The sequence below is a fragment of the Sorex fumeus genome, unplaced genomic scaffold, assembly GCF_029834395.1.
Source record: "Sorex fumeus unplaced genomic scaffold, SorFum_2.1 ptg000075l, whole genome shotgun sequence".
NCBI lineage: Eukaryota > Metazoa > Chordata > Mammalia > Eulipotyphla > Soricidae > Sorex > Sorex fumeus.
In genome coordinates, this window is record NW_026606132.1 from 6788370 (window position 1) to 6804365 (window position 15996).

The following is a 15996-nucleotide window of genomic DNA, read 5'->3' on the forward strand; positions in this document are numbered from 1 at the left end:
ACTGCTCTCATGGTGATTCAATAAATAAAATTATAAAAAAATTTTAAAAAGTAAGGTGGAGTTCATGCCCAATTCAATCAGCTAATCAGTGACTGAATAAATAGCAGTACTCCTACATTAAAAAAAAAAAACTCCTGTGCGCTCGCTGTGTAAGCCCTTCACTCGGGGATTACACGTGAAAGGATGATCGCAGGCTCTCCGGGCGGCTCCCTCTTGCCGCCCCAGTTCGGTGCTCTTGAGCCGCTTCTCCACCCAGGACGGCTTTTGCCTTTGACGGATGAAGGAAGAACGAGGGCCAAGCTGGTTGCTGATTAGTTGCTGTTTATTCAATCTCGTCTCTGCCAATTCTCTCCAACCCTCACCCTCTGTGTCTCTCTCTAACCTTACAATTCTTTCCTCCTGCTGTATTCATCTCCTCTGTCTCTGCTGTTTCGCTCAATCTCCTGTCCTCTTCTGTCTCCTCTCTCTTTGCTGTCTCTCTCCTCTTCTCTCCTTTTTCTTTCAATCCCCCTTTCTCCCGCAGCCGCTCTTTTATATCCTCTCAGCACGCCTCCCCAACCACACCTCCCTACGGGAAGCATGATATAAATGTTTGTGTAGTCTTCCCGACCACCTGCAGCACACAAGGGCAAAACAGTCCTTTTAAGGTGTGTTTCTCCTCTCCTTAGACCTGCAACTTGATTAACATCTTTAATTCTACTTCTTGCTGGAGCGATAGCACAGAGGGTAGGGCGTTTGCCTTGCACACGGACGACCCGGCCAACCCGAGTTCGATTCCTCCGCCCCTCTCGGAAAGCCCAGCAAACAAACCGAGAGTATCTCGACCGCACAGCAGAGCCTGGCAAGCTACCCGTGACGTATTTGATATACCAAACACAGTAACAACAAGTCTCATGATGGAGACATTACTGGGTCCACTCGAGCAAAATCAATGAATGATAGGAGGACAGTTGATCACGATCACGATCACGATTATCCTGTTATTCGTCGATTGCCTCGAGCAGGCCCCAGTAACATCTCCTTCGTCCTAGCCCTGAGATTTTTTTTAAAAGTGCCATATTCAAGGCTCTTTCAGGGTTAGGAGAATGAGACCCATCATTGTTACTGGTGTTTGGCATATTGGGTATCCCACGGGGAATTTCCCAGACTCTGCCGTGTGGGCAGATTACATTCGGTAGCCTGCCAGTTTGTCCAAAGTAAGCATGAGATAATAAGATATCACGTGGCCGCAAATGCAGCCGCGCTTCCAGGAGCTGGGTTTTATAGTCTCTGGGTCTTGGCCATTGATGGGATTACACGGCGCCAGGGGGCCAGTTGGTGGGTGTGACCCCTGCCTACTGGAACATGGAGGATCTGGGTGGAGGATGCTCAGCCCTGATGCGAGCAGGCTTGGAGATCTCAGCCCCGGGACCCACTTGCCTGTGTTCCTCTGCTGGTACCTTCATGCATGTGGAGAGTGGTCTCAGCATGGTGGTGGCTGGTTCTGGAGGTTTTTCGGTTGTTGGAGCCCAGGTCGGGGTGGGGAGGGAAATCTTAACCCGCTCCCCTCCAAGGGGCCCCGGCGAGGACAGCCAGACGCAGGGCCAGGAGACTCTGCGCCGTTCTCTTCCGGGAGCTGGGTTTTATAGTCTCTGGGTCTTGGCCATTAATGGGATTACATGGCGCCAGGGAGCCAGTTGGTGGGTGTGACCCCTGCCACTGGAATATGGAGGATCTGGATGGAGGATGCTCAGCCCCGATGCAAGCAGGCTTGGAGATCTCAGCCCCAGGACCCGCATACCTTTGTTCCTCTGCTGGTACCTTCATGCGTGTGGAGAGTGGTCTCAGCATGGTGGTGGCTGGTTCTGGAGGTCTTTGGCTTCCGGAGCCCTGGTCGGGGCAGGGAGGGAAAACTCAACAGGACAGTGCTACTACTAATTCTCCTTCCTAATATTTACCATTCTGTATTGACACAGTAATAGACACCTTTAGGCTTACAGGATGACTCTCCTGGGGACAACTTACCACAGACTCAGACTACAGTGCTCAGGCCAGATCAATCATTCCTAACCCCTGCAGGGTCCAAACCTAGTTATTACTTTTGGATCATAACAGGATTTGTCTGTGGCCAAGCTCTTAACTTATAGTTAAGTATTAGGGCACTTTGGTCAGGCCCATTTCGATGCCAGGGTAGCTAGCTCACCGCTTCCCCTGGGTCCATCCAGTTCCTCGCCGGGACCCTATTTTTGGGGATCTAGGAAGTAAGGGCAACTGAGACTTAAGTTGAGAGAGCAGATGTCCAGGAGGTAATTATTATCTGGTTTCAATCAACTCCCAAGCCCAAGCCACAAGCTTGATATATATATATACACACACACACACACACACACACACACACACACACACATACATACATTTATTGAATCACCATGAGAACAGTTACAAAGCTTTCAGGTTTAAGTCTCAGTCATAAAATGATGTAACACCTGTCCCTTCACCAGTGCACATTTTCCACCACCAAAACCCTCCGTATATCCCCCATCCCGCATCCTCCCCCTACTCTGTGGCAGATGATTTCTATATTACTCTCTCTCTACTATGATTACATTCAATATTTCCGCACCAGGAACATCATTATTATTTGGGATTTTGCCCCAACACTCAGACCTGCCAAAAAGGCAACATTAGACAAATTGTCTTCTATTGCTGATTATGAATAGCACATGATGTCACGTGACTGCTATTTCGGCCACGTGATTTTGGAATTCTGAAATTTTAATAATGAAATCTGGAGGGATTTCTGCCAAAAAGTCACTGGGCTCCAAGATTCATTTGTGAGTCTCTGGGATCACGGACATTAAGCAGTTTAATCAGTAGCTGGAGGAGCCGTTCGTGGGCGGCGACTTGGAGTCTCGTTGGGGCAGGGGAGAACAAGGGCTGGCTCCACCCCCATCCCATGAGGCCCCACGTGTCTCGTCACTGCTTGGCCCATACCTGACTGTCCAATGGCCTCTGGAAGATGGCGGCAACCAAGCTGCCAGGGGGAGTAGGCGGAAGGACGGCACCTATTCCCACTTGGGATGGCATGGTGCTGGTAACCTAATGTGAACTCCAGACGCATTTCTGCCAAAAGTCACTGGGAAGCTTGTCTTTTACCTGTCTTCCTATATCCATACAAAAAGCAATTGCTCTGGAATAACCATGCAAAGGACATTAAGGAGAGAAGAAAGACAATATTTACAAGTCAGAGTCTGGTCAGGAGACAAAGGTAATTGACAGGTTGGGGGGCAATCAACAAACACAAGCTCCCAGCGGCCAGAGAGGAAGGGTAAAACAACATTATCCTACAGAGGTCAGGGTAAAATGTACAGAAGGTAGGGCTTTTGCCTTTTGCCTTGCGTGCGGCTGGCTCCAAAACTACAAAAAATAAGTAAACAGCTGAGGGGAGAACCAGAGAGATGGCTCAATGGACCAGAGCACAGGCTTCGCATGTAGGAGACCTGGGTTCGATCCCCAGCACTGCATGACTCCTTCCAAGCAATGCCAGGAGTGTCTTCCAGACCACTGAATGTGGAGTAACTCCTGAACAGTGCTGGGTGACTGCCACACAGAAATAAACCAAAACACAGGGGCTGTGAAGATCTTCCACTGTATGACTTCAACAAACAATCCTTCCAACCATCATTGACTTAGTGATCACTTCTCTATCCCAGCTGCCTTCTCCTGCCTCATGAGTGGAGCAATCTTCCTGGCCCATGTATCCTTGAGTGTCAGTCTCATGTTATGCTATTTTATACTCCACATGACTGCATCCTTCTATATCTGTCCCTATCTTTCTGACTCATTTCACTTAGCATGATACTCTTCATGTCTATCCACTTACAAGCAAATTTCATGACTTCATCTCTCCTAACAGTTGCATATTATTCCATTGTGTAGATGTACCAAAGGTTTTTTAACCAGTTGTCTGTTCTTGGGCACTTGGGTTGTTTGAGATTTTGGTTATTGTGAACAGTGCTACAATGAACATACAGGTGCATATGTAATTTCTACTGTGCTTTTTTTGCACCCTTGGGATATATTCCCAGAAGTGGTATTGCAGGGTCATATGGAAGCTCAATTTCTAGCTTTTTGAGGAATGTCCATATTGTTTTCCAGAAGGGCTGGACCAGTCAGCATTCCCAACAACAGTGAGAGAGCATCCCTTTTTCCCCACATCCATGCCAGCACTAATTTCTTTTGTTCTTTTGAATGTGTGCCAGTCTCTGTGGTGTGAGATGACATCTAATTGTTGTTTTGATTTGCATCTCCTGACAACTAGCGATGTGGAACAAGGAATTTTTTATTCAAAATTATTTAGAAAGATTTTAGGGGAGAGAGGGAGAAGTACATGTTTGAGGGAGAACATCGATTTCCCCAGAGTGGAAACAACCAAGCAAAGAAATATTGAGACAAGCCAGAGGATAGGTGTTCAAGGGAGAAGAGTTTACCCTTGAATTGAACCAGCGTCTTTAAGGGAACTTAATGCAATCTCCAAACATGGACACTTCTTTGATACTCAATTAAAAATAAGAGACCATCACTGATATTTTCTTGATTGCTCAGTTTGGTTAGGCCTTGCAATAGATGCTGTCACTAGAGAAAAAGTAGTACCTGGTAGCCATCATCAAGGTTCCAGTGACCTGTAGCATAGTAAACATGTAAGCCAAATATGGCAGTACTTCAGGAAGGAGAAGATTACAATTATCTCTGGGAACTGTGGGTACTTACACCAGGGGTCCCTGTTTCAGGCTGAGAGTATTCTATAAAGTGTGGTGACCTTTACAGTGCATTTAATTTTGTTGTTTTGGGGGGCCACACCCAGAGGTACTCAGGGCTTACTACTGGCTCTGTACTCAGAGTCACTCCTGGTGATGATCAGAGCATGTATGGGATGATGGGGAGCGAATCAGGGTAAGGCAAATGCTCTTAAAACTTGTATTATTTCTCTGGCCCCTAAGTTAAGTTTTACGAGCATTTAAGAGAGGAAAAAACTGAAGATGGATTTATTGATTCACTTCTGTTGCTTCTGTTTATGCAGGCCTTTATTGGGGGCAGGGGTCACACCCGGTGATGTACTGGTGCTACTCCTGGCTCATGCACTCAGGAATTATTTGTCGCAGTGCTCAGGGTACCATATATGGGATGCTGGGAATTGAACCCGGGTCGGCTGCATGCAAGGCAAATACCCTACCCGCTATGCTATCGCTCCAACTCCTATGCAGGCCTTTTGTCGGGTTATGAATCCACACCTGGTGGTGCTTTGGAGACATGCCCTGGTCCACACAGGGGAATCACTCCTGGTGGTGGCCGGAGGCCCATGTGGTTTGAGGGAGCAAACTCAGGCCTCCTGCATGTATAGCATGAGCTATCTCTCTGACCCTATCCAGGCCTTCTTGCATGTCTGTGATTGACTTTATTGTAAGGGAAGTAAGGGTGAAGGGGGCTAGGGCAGGGCGCTATAGCTCCGTGGAAGAACAAGATTCTAGTCAATGAGGCTCTGAGTTTGACTCCTGGCACGGGCAGGGAAGTAGAGAGAAAATGAGGTGGGAGAAAGAGAAGATGGACACACCGCTGAGTAACGATCTCCTATCCACAGGCCTCGCAGTCCTGCCATCGATCTGCCGATTCCTTTGCATCAGGTGATCTTGGAGTCATTCCAAGAGGTACATCTGGAGGCAACTTTTATAGATTATTCCCTCTGTTGCCCGTGGTGAGTTCTTTAGCGGCATGTCTGTTGCTTAATGTTCATAAGCAAAAACAAAGGGGAACCCCCAAAACAAACTCCAAGTGGAGTCATTCATACTGGATCCCCACCCGGATCTAATACCTAAACTAATTTGGGCTTCAAATCATTCCCCAAAGGTATTATTTTAGAGGTTAGGGAGATAGCTCAAAGGGGCTCTTTTGCCGGCAGGAAGCCCGGGTTCAAACCCCAGCACCACGTGACACTTGGAACAGGGCATGCCGGGAGCAACTCCCAAGTATAGACCTGGGAGTACTTCCAGGTGTAACCTCACTAACAAAATATCATCAGGAACCAATTAATTTGGAATTCCTTGATCTGTATAGTTATAGATCCATATTGTAACCGTGTGGTAATCAACATAGCAAGACTTTTGTCTTCTCCTGATGAAGGGAACTTTGCCTGAAATATATCTGTGGGGCTAGGGGGAGTTGGGGTCACACCCCATGGTCAGGGATCACTCCTGGTGGTGATCAGGGGACCATATGTAGTGTTGGGGATTTAAACTGAGGTCTACTGCATGCAAGTCAAATAAGTGCCCCAACATCCTGCTCCTAGCCCCTTTACCTGAAGTAGTATTTTCTTGTGGCCTTTATAAACCTTCCATTATTTCTTCTACTCTTTTTCAAAAAGTGTTTGGACCATAACCAGCAACGCTTGGGGCTTACTCCTGACTATCACTCGAGCCCCTGTTTCTACTACTCTTTATGTTCCTTCTGCTTGCTAAACCAGATGTTGCTCCATTCTGCAGTAATTTCAGTTAAGCCAATTTGATCTTTAAATTTGTGGATTGGGGTTTTAAAATTCTTATTTGGTTTTTAGTCCACAAATGGCAGTACCCAGCTCAGTGCTTGGAGTCACCCCGGTAGTTCTCTGGGAACCCAGGTGGTGCCACAAATTGAATTTGGGGTTCCTGCATGATGACTATGCACTTCAAACCTTTGAGCTGTCTCCCCTGTCTGTGAATTTGGTTTTTAAACAGTATCTTCTGTTTATTTATTTATTTATTGCTTTTTGGATCATATCAGGTGATGCACAGGGGTTACTCCTGGCTCTGTACTCAGGAATTATCCCTGGCGGTGTTCAGGAGACCATATGGGATGCTGGGAATCAAACCTGGGTTGGCTGCGTGCAAGGCAAATGCCCTACCCGCTGTGCTGTTGCTCCAGCCCCTAAACAGTATCTTCTGAACACATACGTGGTTTTGCAGTTGGCCCCTTCTCTCTTGACCCGCAGATGAATGGGCTCTGGCGGTAGTTTCTGGAGCTCCATGAGGGACAAAGGCTGTTGAACTAACAATAATTAAGACCAAAGTTGCTCTGAGGGATCTTTGTGTACCGCCAGACTTTTTAGCCCTGCTGGACTCTTGACCTGCTCTTAACCCTGCTTTTCTCCATTGTGCTCCTCCTTACCTCCTCTGCAATGAAAGGAAATACAGTAAGATGAGATGAGAAAACTGAAGGCAGAAAACTATAGGTCGTGCTAGAAGTGGAAGTTTCCCGATATCCCACACTACTGCCTTTCTATTAGAGACAATGGAATTGCCTGTCCTGTGAGAACAGAGAAACGGTACCCATCTGCAAACCAGGAGGAGAACCCTCACCGGACACTGAGTTGATCAGCTCATTGATTTTGATTTCCATCCTCCCAAACCGTTAGAAATAAATTTTTGTTGTCTGATCACATCCACGGAGAGTAATCTGCTTCAAGCTCTATAAATGCCTTTCATATTTCCTTCCTATATCATAACATTCCTGGAAATGAACTTTAGACTTTTTTTTGGTTTATGGGCCACACCCAGAAATGCTCAGGGGTTATTTCTGGCTCTGCCATAAGAATCACTCCTGACAATGCACAGGGCACCAGATGGGATACAGGGATGAAACCTGGGTCCGCTGTGTGCAAGGCAAGTGCTTTCCCTGCTATACTATCTCTCCAGCCCCTAGATTATTTTTGATGGGGGTCATCCCTGGTGATACCTGGTGATTACTCCCAGTAATACTCAGGGGTCCTGTGGTGCTGCGGCTAAAACTTGGGCCTTTGTTTTGCAAAACATGCTCAGCCCTTTGAGATTTCTCTCAGGCCCAAACTTTAGATGTTTTGCCATGACTTTGTTTTGGGGGGCACACCCTGTGGTGCTCAGGGATTACTCCTGGCTCTACACTCGAGTCACTCCTAGCAGGCTTGGAGAGCCATATGGGATGCTGGGGATTGAAGCGGGGTCCCTGCTTGCAAGGCAAGCACAAGATGCTGCTATGAATTCGAATTTACATTTTCATTCCAGCGGGCTCTGGAATCTAAAGGTTCATCCTTGCAGTTGCTCTCCCAATGAAAATTTAGACTTTGAGGCCATGTTTGCAAAGCTGCAGTAGACAATAACTAAACACACTGCCATGGTGCTCCTGTACTGGCTCGTGGTGCCGATTTACCTATATTGACGGACACTGAAGTGTGAATTTCATATCACTTTCACACAACACAGAATATTTATTAGACGTTGGAGGACCAGATTTGATCAGTACCGCACGGTCCCCCAAGCACATGTGGGAATGATCCTCGTCCTTTCACTGAAAATAGCCCCTGAACACAACTTGGTGTGGCCTCCAAACCAAATATATAATATAAATATGATATATAACACATGATGAATATGATACATAATATAATGTAAAATAGCATATAATATAAAATAATATATATTATACATTATATAGTATATCACATATTATATATGTACATATTGGGTGTTACTTTTTTTGGCTTTTTGGGTCACACCCAGCAATGCACAGGGCTTACTCCTGGCTTTGCACTCAGAATTACTTCTAGCAGTGCTCAGGGGACCATATGAGATGCTGGGACTCGAACCTGGGTCCGGCCGCATGCGGCAAACACTCTACCCACTGTACTATCGCTCCAGCCTCGATACTGGGTGTTACTTAATGACATTTCCCATCAACAGTGGATTCCATATGTGATAGTGACCCCTATCCCATGTGGCACTGACATGCAGTAGGCCACACCATCTGTTTCTGTAAGTATAATCTATGTACTGTCATAATGAAAGTGCCTAATGATATGTTTCTCAGAACCTGTGTCCATTATTAAGTGAAGCATGACTGCATTCTGTTTGTTTTTGGGCCATACCTGGTAATACTCAGGGGTTACTCCTGGCTCTACACTAAGGAATTCTTCCCTGAGGTGCTCTAGGTTGCTGGGGATTGAACCCAGGACAGCCGCATGCAAGGAAAATGTTCTACCTTCTGTACTATCACTCTGGCCCCTTTTGATTGTTTTTAACCATAAAAATGTAAAATATGGAGCTGGAGCGATAGTACGGCGGGTAGGGTGCTTGTCTTGCAAACTGTTGAACTGGGTTTGATTCCCTGCACTCCATATGTTCCCCCCCCCCCCCCGGGTCCTGATAGGAGTGATCCTTGAGCATAGAGCCAGGAGTAAACTCTGAGCACTTCTGGGTGTGCCCATCAAACAAAGCTATAGCAAAATTCTTTTTCAGTTTCAGGCCATACAAAAGAGGCAGCTAGTTACATATGGCAAGCAGAGTGCAATTCCTTGTTTTGGTGTAGGGGCAGGAGGGAGGATGTAGATAAACCTTTGGAAAAGCTTATCTGAAAAGAGGAGAGAAAAATAGTGAATAGTGCTGTAGTAGAAGACGTTTATTTCATATAGAAGAAATCTGCAAGTGTTTTTAAAGATCAGAAAGAGATAGCAGAGGGGGCTGGAGTGATAGCACAGTGAGTAGAGCATTTGCCTTGCACGCGGCTGACCTGGGGTTGAATTCCCAGCATCCCATATGTTCCCCTGAGAACCGCCGGGAGTAATTTTTGAGTACAGAGCCAGGAGTAACTCCTGTGCATAGCTGGGTGTGACCTAAAAAGCAAAAAAAAAAAAAAAAGGAGAGAGAGAGTAGAGAAGGAAGTATTGAAGACAGAGAAGAGAATTGATTATTGGAGTGGATTCTGGAAGAGGAAGGAAGTTGGTGATGAAAAGAAGGGAGTTTCATTTTTTGTTTTGGGACCACACCCTGTTGTACTCAGGGGCTGCCTCCTGCTCTGGGATCCACGCTTGCTCCTGGCAGTGCTCAGAGAACCCTGCAGCACCAGAGATTGAATCCAGGCCAGTTGCAGGCAAAGGAAACACGCAGCCTGTTACACTGCAGCTCCAGCCCTCGAGTGAAGACTGAGTCATCCAGAGAAGCTGGGGTGGGAAGGGGTGTGGGATAATAGGGAAGAAACAATGAAGAATGGTAGCGATGACATATTTAGGCAGTTTTTAGGAGAAAGGAAGGTGAGGACGATTTTCTTAAGGTTGCTTGGATTTTTTTCCAAGAAAGGAGGAGGACAGGCTGGAATTCCAGGTTTGTCAGTATGAGCGTAGAGGAAGCTGTGATCTGAACTCGCAGGGCCTCCATCAGTGTGTGGGAGAGACCAGGAAGTAAATAGTGGCAGCCAGGAGAGGGTGTTAGTTTCAGTGAAGGGTGGAGGAACAAGAGTGGGGAGTCCCTACGCTGCTTCCTTGAGAGCATGTGAATGTGATTCAGGGCATAAGAAGTATGTGTGTAAGTGTGTGTGTTTGGGGGGGAGGGGAGGGGGGAACACTGGAACATTGGGTGGTGAGGAAATGAACAGCCTCTACTTGAGCCACATCCAGCATTGCTCAGGGCTCAATTTTCAGGGATCACCCCTTGGGGGACCCTATGTGATTCGAGGGGAGTAGACCAAATATAAAGCACTGTCACTTCAGCCTCAATTGATTTGTTGTTGTTATTGTTGTTCTTTTCAGGCCACAACCAGTGGTGCTCAGTACTTACTCCTGCTTCTATGTCCCTGATGTGACACAGGGATAGAGCCCCGGTCGGGTGCTTGCAAATCAAGTGCGTTACCAGCTGTGCTATCTGTATAGGTCTCTATTTGAAACAGCAGTAAGAGCATGTAACGCTCAGGGCAGGATTCATTTACCAGCAAAGTAACATGTGTGTGCATATCTGCTCAGAGGATTGAATACTTGGCTCGTGAAGTAGACAGGGATTGGCTAGGAGGGTGGTTATGAGAGAAACTGGAGGAAGCATGAAGTATACTGGGTTGAGAGGATAGTATACATTCTTATTTCCTGGAAAAGCTGTTTGGCCCACACTGGGCAATGCTCAGGGCCAACTTCTGATTCTGTGCTCAGGGATCCTGCCTGATGACTGATCAGGCAGAGCTCGGGGACTTATGTAGTGCTGGGGCTCAAACCCGGGTCAGCCGCATGCAAGGCAAATGCCTTACCTGCTGAACTAGCATCTCTCTGGCTCCAAGGTGAACATTTTGAGTGGAACCCAAACCTGCATATTGATCTGCTTGGTAGAGTAACTGCATCTTTCGTTTCTTTGTAGAGTGGTTGCTTTGGGGTGTAGGGAGTGGGAGAGGGGTGTGTACTAAGTATTTTTTGGGGGTTATGTACACAAGGCTAGAGTCTGGAACTTGAAAATGTTTGCTACCTGTGTGCAGGTTATTAGCAAGTTTTTTTTCATGGGGGGGTCTCCCAAGTGGTGCTCAGGAGACCTGTGGTGCCCTCCTGGGGATTTGCAGCCAACTGGGCCAGTAGTTCAATACGAGAGTCCAAATACACACTGCTGCTCTGACCCTGGGGTGTCTGGGATTACCCAGGTCATCCCACAAGTACTTGAGGGTCTCCAGTGCTTGCATCATATAGTGCTTCGGGGACCCACGTGATGCTGAGGTTGAACCAGGGTAGGCCATGTACAAATCACGTGCCTTAACTCCTGTACTATCTCTCTAGCCCTAACTGAACCTTTGAAGTTGTGTTATTTCTGCTGGGGCTATAGCTCAGCAGTAGAACATTTCCTTGAATGTATAAGGCTTTGGGTTTGATCACTGGCACCAAACAATATCACTGTATCACTGTCATCCCGTTTTTCATCGATTTACTCAAGCGGGCACCAGTAACATCTCCATTTGTCCCAGCCCTGAGATTTTAGCAGGCTCTCCTTACTAGTCTTTCCCAATGCTGCCGTATTAGAGGCTCTTTCAGGGTCAGGGGAATGAGACCTGTTATTATTACTGTTTTTGGCATATCGAATACGACACGGCTAGCTTGCCAGGCTCTGCTGTGCCGGCACCAAACAAAGAATATGGTTATTATTAAATTTTTTTATTTCTTTATGAATCCTCCTTTCCCATTATAGTTCTTACTGGCGTTGCAATGACTCACAGACATTTGGCTGTGAGGCTCAAACATCTTTAGCTGTGGTGCTTACCAGCGTCTCCATCAGTTTTGTTGGGTTTGCACATTTGGCTGTGCCACTCAGTGGGGGCTGCAGGCCTTTAACTGTGGTGTTGGGGGTGCTGTGGTACAGGATGGTACAGGAGATAAGGCTAGGGTTCACCTGGAACACAGAAGACCCCCAGTTCCATCCCCAGCACCGCATATGTTCCCCCAAGTACAGCCAGGGATCACTCCTGCTTACAGAGTCAGGTATAATGTTTGAGCACTGCCAGGTGTATTCCCAACTTCAGTAATAAAAATAAAAGTGAAAAAAAAGTCATTGAATATGTACACATTCTGGTAGTAGTGCACACATATGTGTTTCCCAGGGGGTTGTCATTGCATCTTTTAGTTGTCTTTGTTGTACTGCCTGAGTGCGCGTGTGCGTGCGCGCGCGCACACACACACACACACACACACACACACACACACACACACACACCCTCTGTCTGAAGCACAGCTGGAAATCACTTGCAGTGTCAGAGATCACAGACAGTCCAGCTGTCAATCTCAAACCAGCCGAGTTGCTTGAGTTGAGAGGCTCCCACTGGGCACAGGTGGCAATCCCCTCGAGGACTGAACTCCCAACTATGCTTGCAAGGCAAGCATTCTAAGCTACTGAGCTAATGTTCCGGGACAGCCACTTTTGTTTTGTTACTTTGGCAGTGCTGGGGATCTAAGTTCCTCCACAGGCGAGGTATGTGCCCCACCACGGAGCCACATGCCCGGCAGCAACTGCTTTCATCCCCCACCACCCACCCCCGGAATACAAGGAGAATGAACACGATTTTGTGTTAAGACAAAACAGCCTGGGAGTGAGTGGGTGGTTAGGCTGAAGCAACAGGCCAAATCATTCGCTAGGTCCTCTGGGGGTGGGGAAGGGGGAAGGGATTGTGTGGGGGGTGGGGACTGGAAAGGATCCCCACTCGACTCTGGGAAGCCCAGCCATGTGTGAACAAGGCAGTGTGGACAGGCTGGAGCCAGGGGAGAAGGGTGGGGCGGTTGTGAGGCTTCCTGGGAAGGTACAGAAAACCTGAGGAACTGAAAGGCGAGAATGAGAGAATGAGCTTGGGGTTACTGGGGCACCTCCTGCTCAAAAAGGGACAAAATTTGGAGTTGAACACCATTCTAGTTTGTTTGGGAGGTTTGTCTATTTGGTGGTGGTGTTGGTGTGTATGTATGTTTGTGTAGGGTTGTTTGTGTGTGTGTTTACCTCACTATCCTCGTAGAACTTAAAGCTGGTTATTGGGGTTTGCATCCACACTAGAAAAGCTTGACATTCCTGAAGGTCACTTGTCTTATCACTTGCCCTGCTAGGTTATATATATATATATATATATATATATATATATATAATATGTATGTGTGTATATATATATATGCTGAGTAGCACTGTCCTCCTGTTGCTCATCAATTTGCTCAAGCGGGCACCAGTAACATCTCCACTGTGAGACTTGTTACTGTGTTTGGCATATCGAATATGTCACGGGGAGCTTGCCAGGCTCTGCCGTGCGGTCGAGATACTCTCGGTAGCTTGGTGGGCTCTCCAAGAGGGGCAGAGGAATTGAACCTGGGCCGACCAGGTCGGCCACATGCAAGGCAAACGCCCTACCGCTGTGATATATATATGATGAAAACTCTGAAAATCAGAAACTCTAGGCTGAATGAGTGAAACTGTTTTGACAGTATTACCATGGGTGGTGTGGAAAAAAATCTGAGAAATAATATGTGCTTTGCGGGGTGTGGTGGGGTAACAATCTTACACAGAACTTTTTTTGTCCATTTGAGATTCATAAGACACCTCATCATGGTAGAGAGACTTGAAGGGAGGGTGGTATAGCAGGGCTGGGGATTTGTAGTTCATTTATGTTGAGGAAAAAGAAATTCGAAATTCTCGAATAAGAAGGAAAGAAAGGAAGGAAGGAAGGAAGGAAGGAAGGAAGGAAGGGGAAGAAGGAAAAATAAGGAAGGAAGGAAGGAAGGAAGGAAAGAAGGAAGGAAGGAAGGGGAAGAAGGAAAAATAAGGAAGGAAGGAAAAGGAAGGAAGGAAGGAAGGAAGAGAAATGAAGGAAGGGAGAGAGAGAAGAAGGAAAGAAAAAAAGACCCACACAGAGTGAAGAGGTGATTGAAATAGTGGCCCACTATTCTCAGTAAGGTGAGAACTGTGAAAATTCTGGTGGGAGGCTGAGAACAGAGAGACACTCTTTGAGAAAGAAAGATGAAAGATGGTGTCAAACGTGACATTCAGGCCAAGGGGGAATGTGCTTTAAGACAAGGTAGAAAGGAGAGAAGACTTTTCTGTTTGTGGTTTTGGGGCCACACCGGGCTGTGCTGGGGTGGTGCGGTGGGGGGCAACTTCCTTCTCCAGGGTCATTCCTGGGGAGTGATGGCCCCAGTTCAAGGGTCCCTTGGAGGTGATGGGGGACCACGGTAAGAGGACCATGTTTGGAGGTACTGCAATAAAACCCCAGGTCGTCACACAGGTAAGGCAAGTGCTATATCCCTGGCTCCAAACTGGTTTGTTTTTTGTTTTGGGGGATCACAGCTGGAGTGCTGAGAACTTATGCCTGGCTGTGTTCAGGCACCCTTGTAGTGCTTGGGATGGAATCCAGGTCAGCCTTCAGCAAGCCAAGCGCCTCACCCATTACCCATTGCACTCTCCCCCTAGTCCCCAAATTGATTTCTTCAGGAAGGGAGGGCGAGTGTTTGGTGAGAATTTTTAAAAAATTTTAATTAGTGAAACACCATGAGGTACAGTTATAGACTTACACATTTTTGTGCTTGAGTTTCAGTTATACAATGATCCAGTACCCATCCCTCCGTTTGGTGAGAATTTGAGTACAACCCGATTGAATCCCCTTTGCCACATTGATGACTTTCTCTGTGGGATGATTTCTTTCCGGGTAATTACAAGTAAAGAAATTGGAACATATAGACCCACATGTGGTCACATACTTTTTACCTTTCATCACATCCTTCCACTGACTACTACTGGCTTGTTTTCCCAGTGTGGCCAGAAAGGAGGATTGCAAAAGAGGGGAAGATCTAGGCCAATGCCAAGGGGGACAACTTCTCATCCAGTTAAGAGACACTGGGGGACAATATCGAGATGGGTTATGAAAGATCCAATTCCCCAGGAGAGCTCCAAGAATAGGATCCAAGTACACAAAGCCGCTACTTGATGACGCGGGTGACTGGTGTGTGTGTGTGTGTGTGTGTGTGTGTGTGTGTGTGTGTTTGTGTGGATGTGTGTGTCTTGGGGGGGGGATCTTGGCCAGAAGTCCGTGGGTTCGAGTCGAGGACCTTTCCCTAGTTGGCAGCGCCTGAGTCCACACCCTCCCTCCAAGGCGGAGGGGCTGAAGGAGCCCAAGCAGCCAGCCGGGAAGGCGGAAACGAAAGCCGCCGAGCCCGCGGGAGTGCGGCGGCCCCTTTAAGAGCGGCGGCAGCGCGGCCGCCACAGCTTCCCGGGCCCGGGTCCCGCCCCTTTCCCGTGAGCCCTCGGGGAGTGGTGCGACCGCGGGCGGCTGCGGCGGAGACGGGGCCCGGGGGGCCCGGGGGAGTCATGGCTCGTCGCGGCTGGTCGCTGGTGCCCCCTCGCCGTGGCGGCAGCGGCGGCGGCGGCGGCGGCCCCCAGGCCCGGCCGCTCGTGCTGCGGCCGCTCTGGCTGCTCCTGGCCGTGGGCTTCTGCGGCTGGGTGCGGGCGGCGGACGGCGCCGGCGAAGCCGCGCGCGTCGTGGACGAAGAGATCGTGTCGGAGAAACAAGCCGAGGAGAGTCACCGGCAGGACAGCGCCAACCTGCTCATCTTCATCCTGCTGCTCACCCTCACCATCCTCACCATCTGGCTCTTCAAGCACCGCCGGGCCCGCTTCCTGCACGAGACCGGCCTGGCTATGATTTATGGCAAGTGCGCCCTCCCACCCACCCCGAGCTGTCTTCCCCTCGCCG

The 15996-nt window shown here is 48.0% G+C and overlaps 1 protein-coding gene across 1 annotated transcript in view; it reads left to right on the forward strand.

The window, feature by feature from the left end:
- Positions 1–15553: 15553 nt before the first annotated feature.
- Positions 15554–15996, forward strand: part of SLC9A6 (solute carrier family 9 member A6) — a 96178-nt gene continuing 95735 nt past the window's right edge. The window contains exon 1 of the mRNA XM_056130273.1: positions 15554–15951. Coding sequence (XP_055986248.1) covers positions 15612–15951 — 340 coding nt within the window. The 5' untranslated portion in view covers positions 15554–15611. The remainder of the gene's footprint in view (positions 15952–15996) is intronic.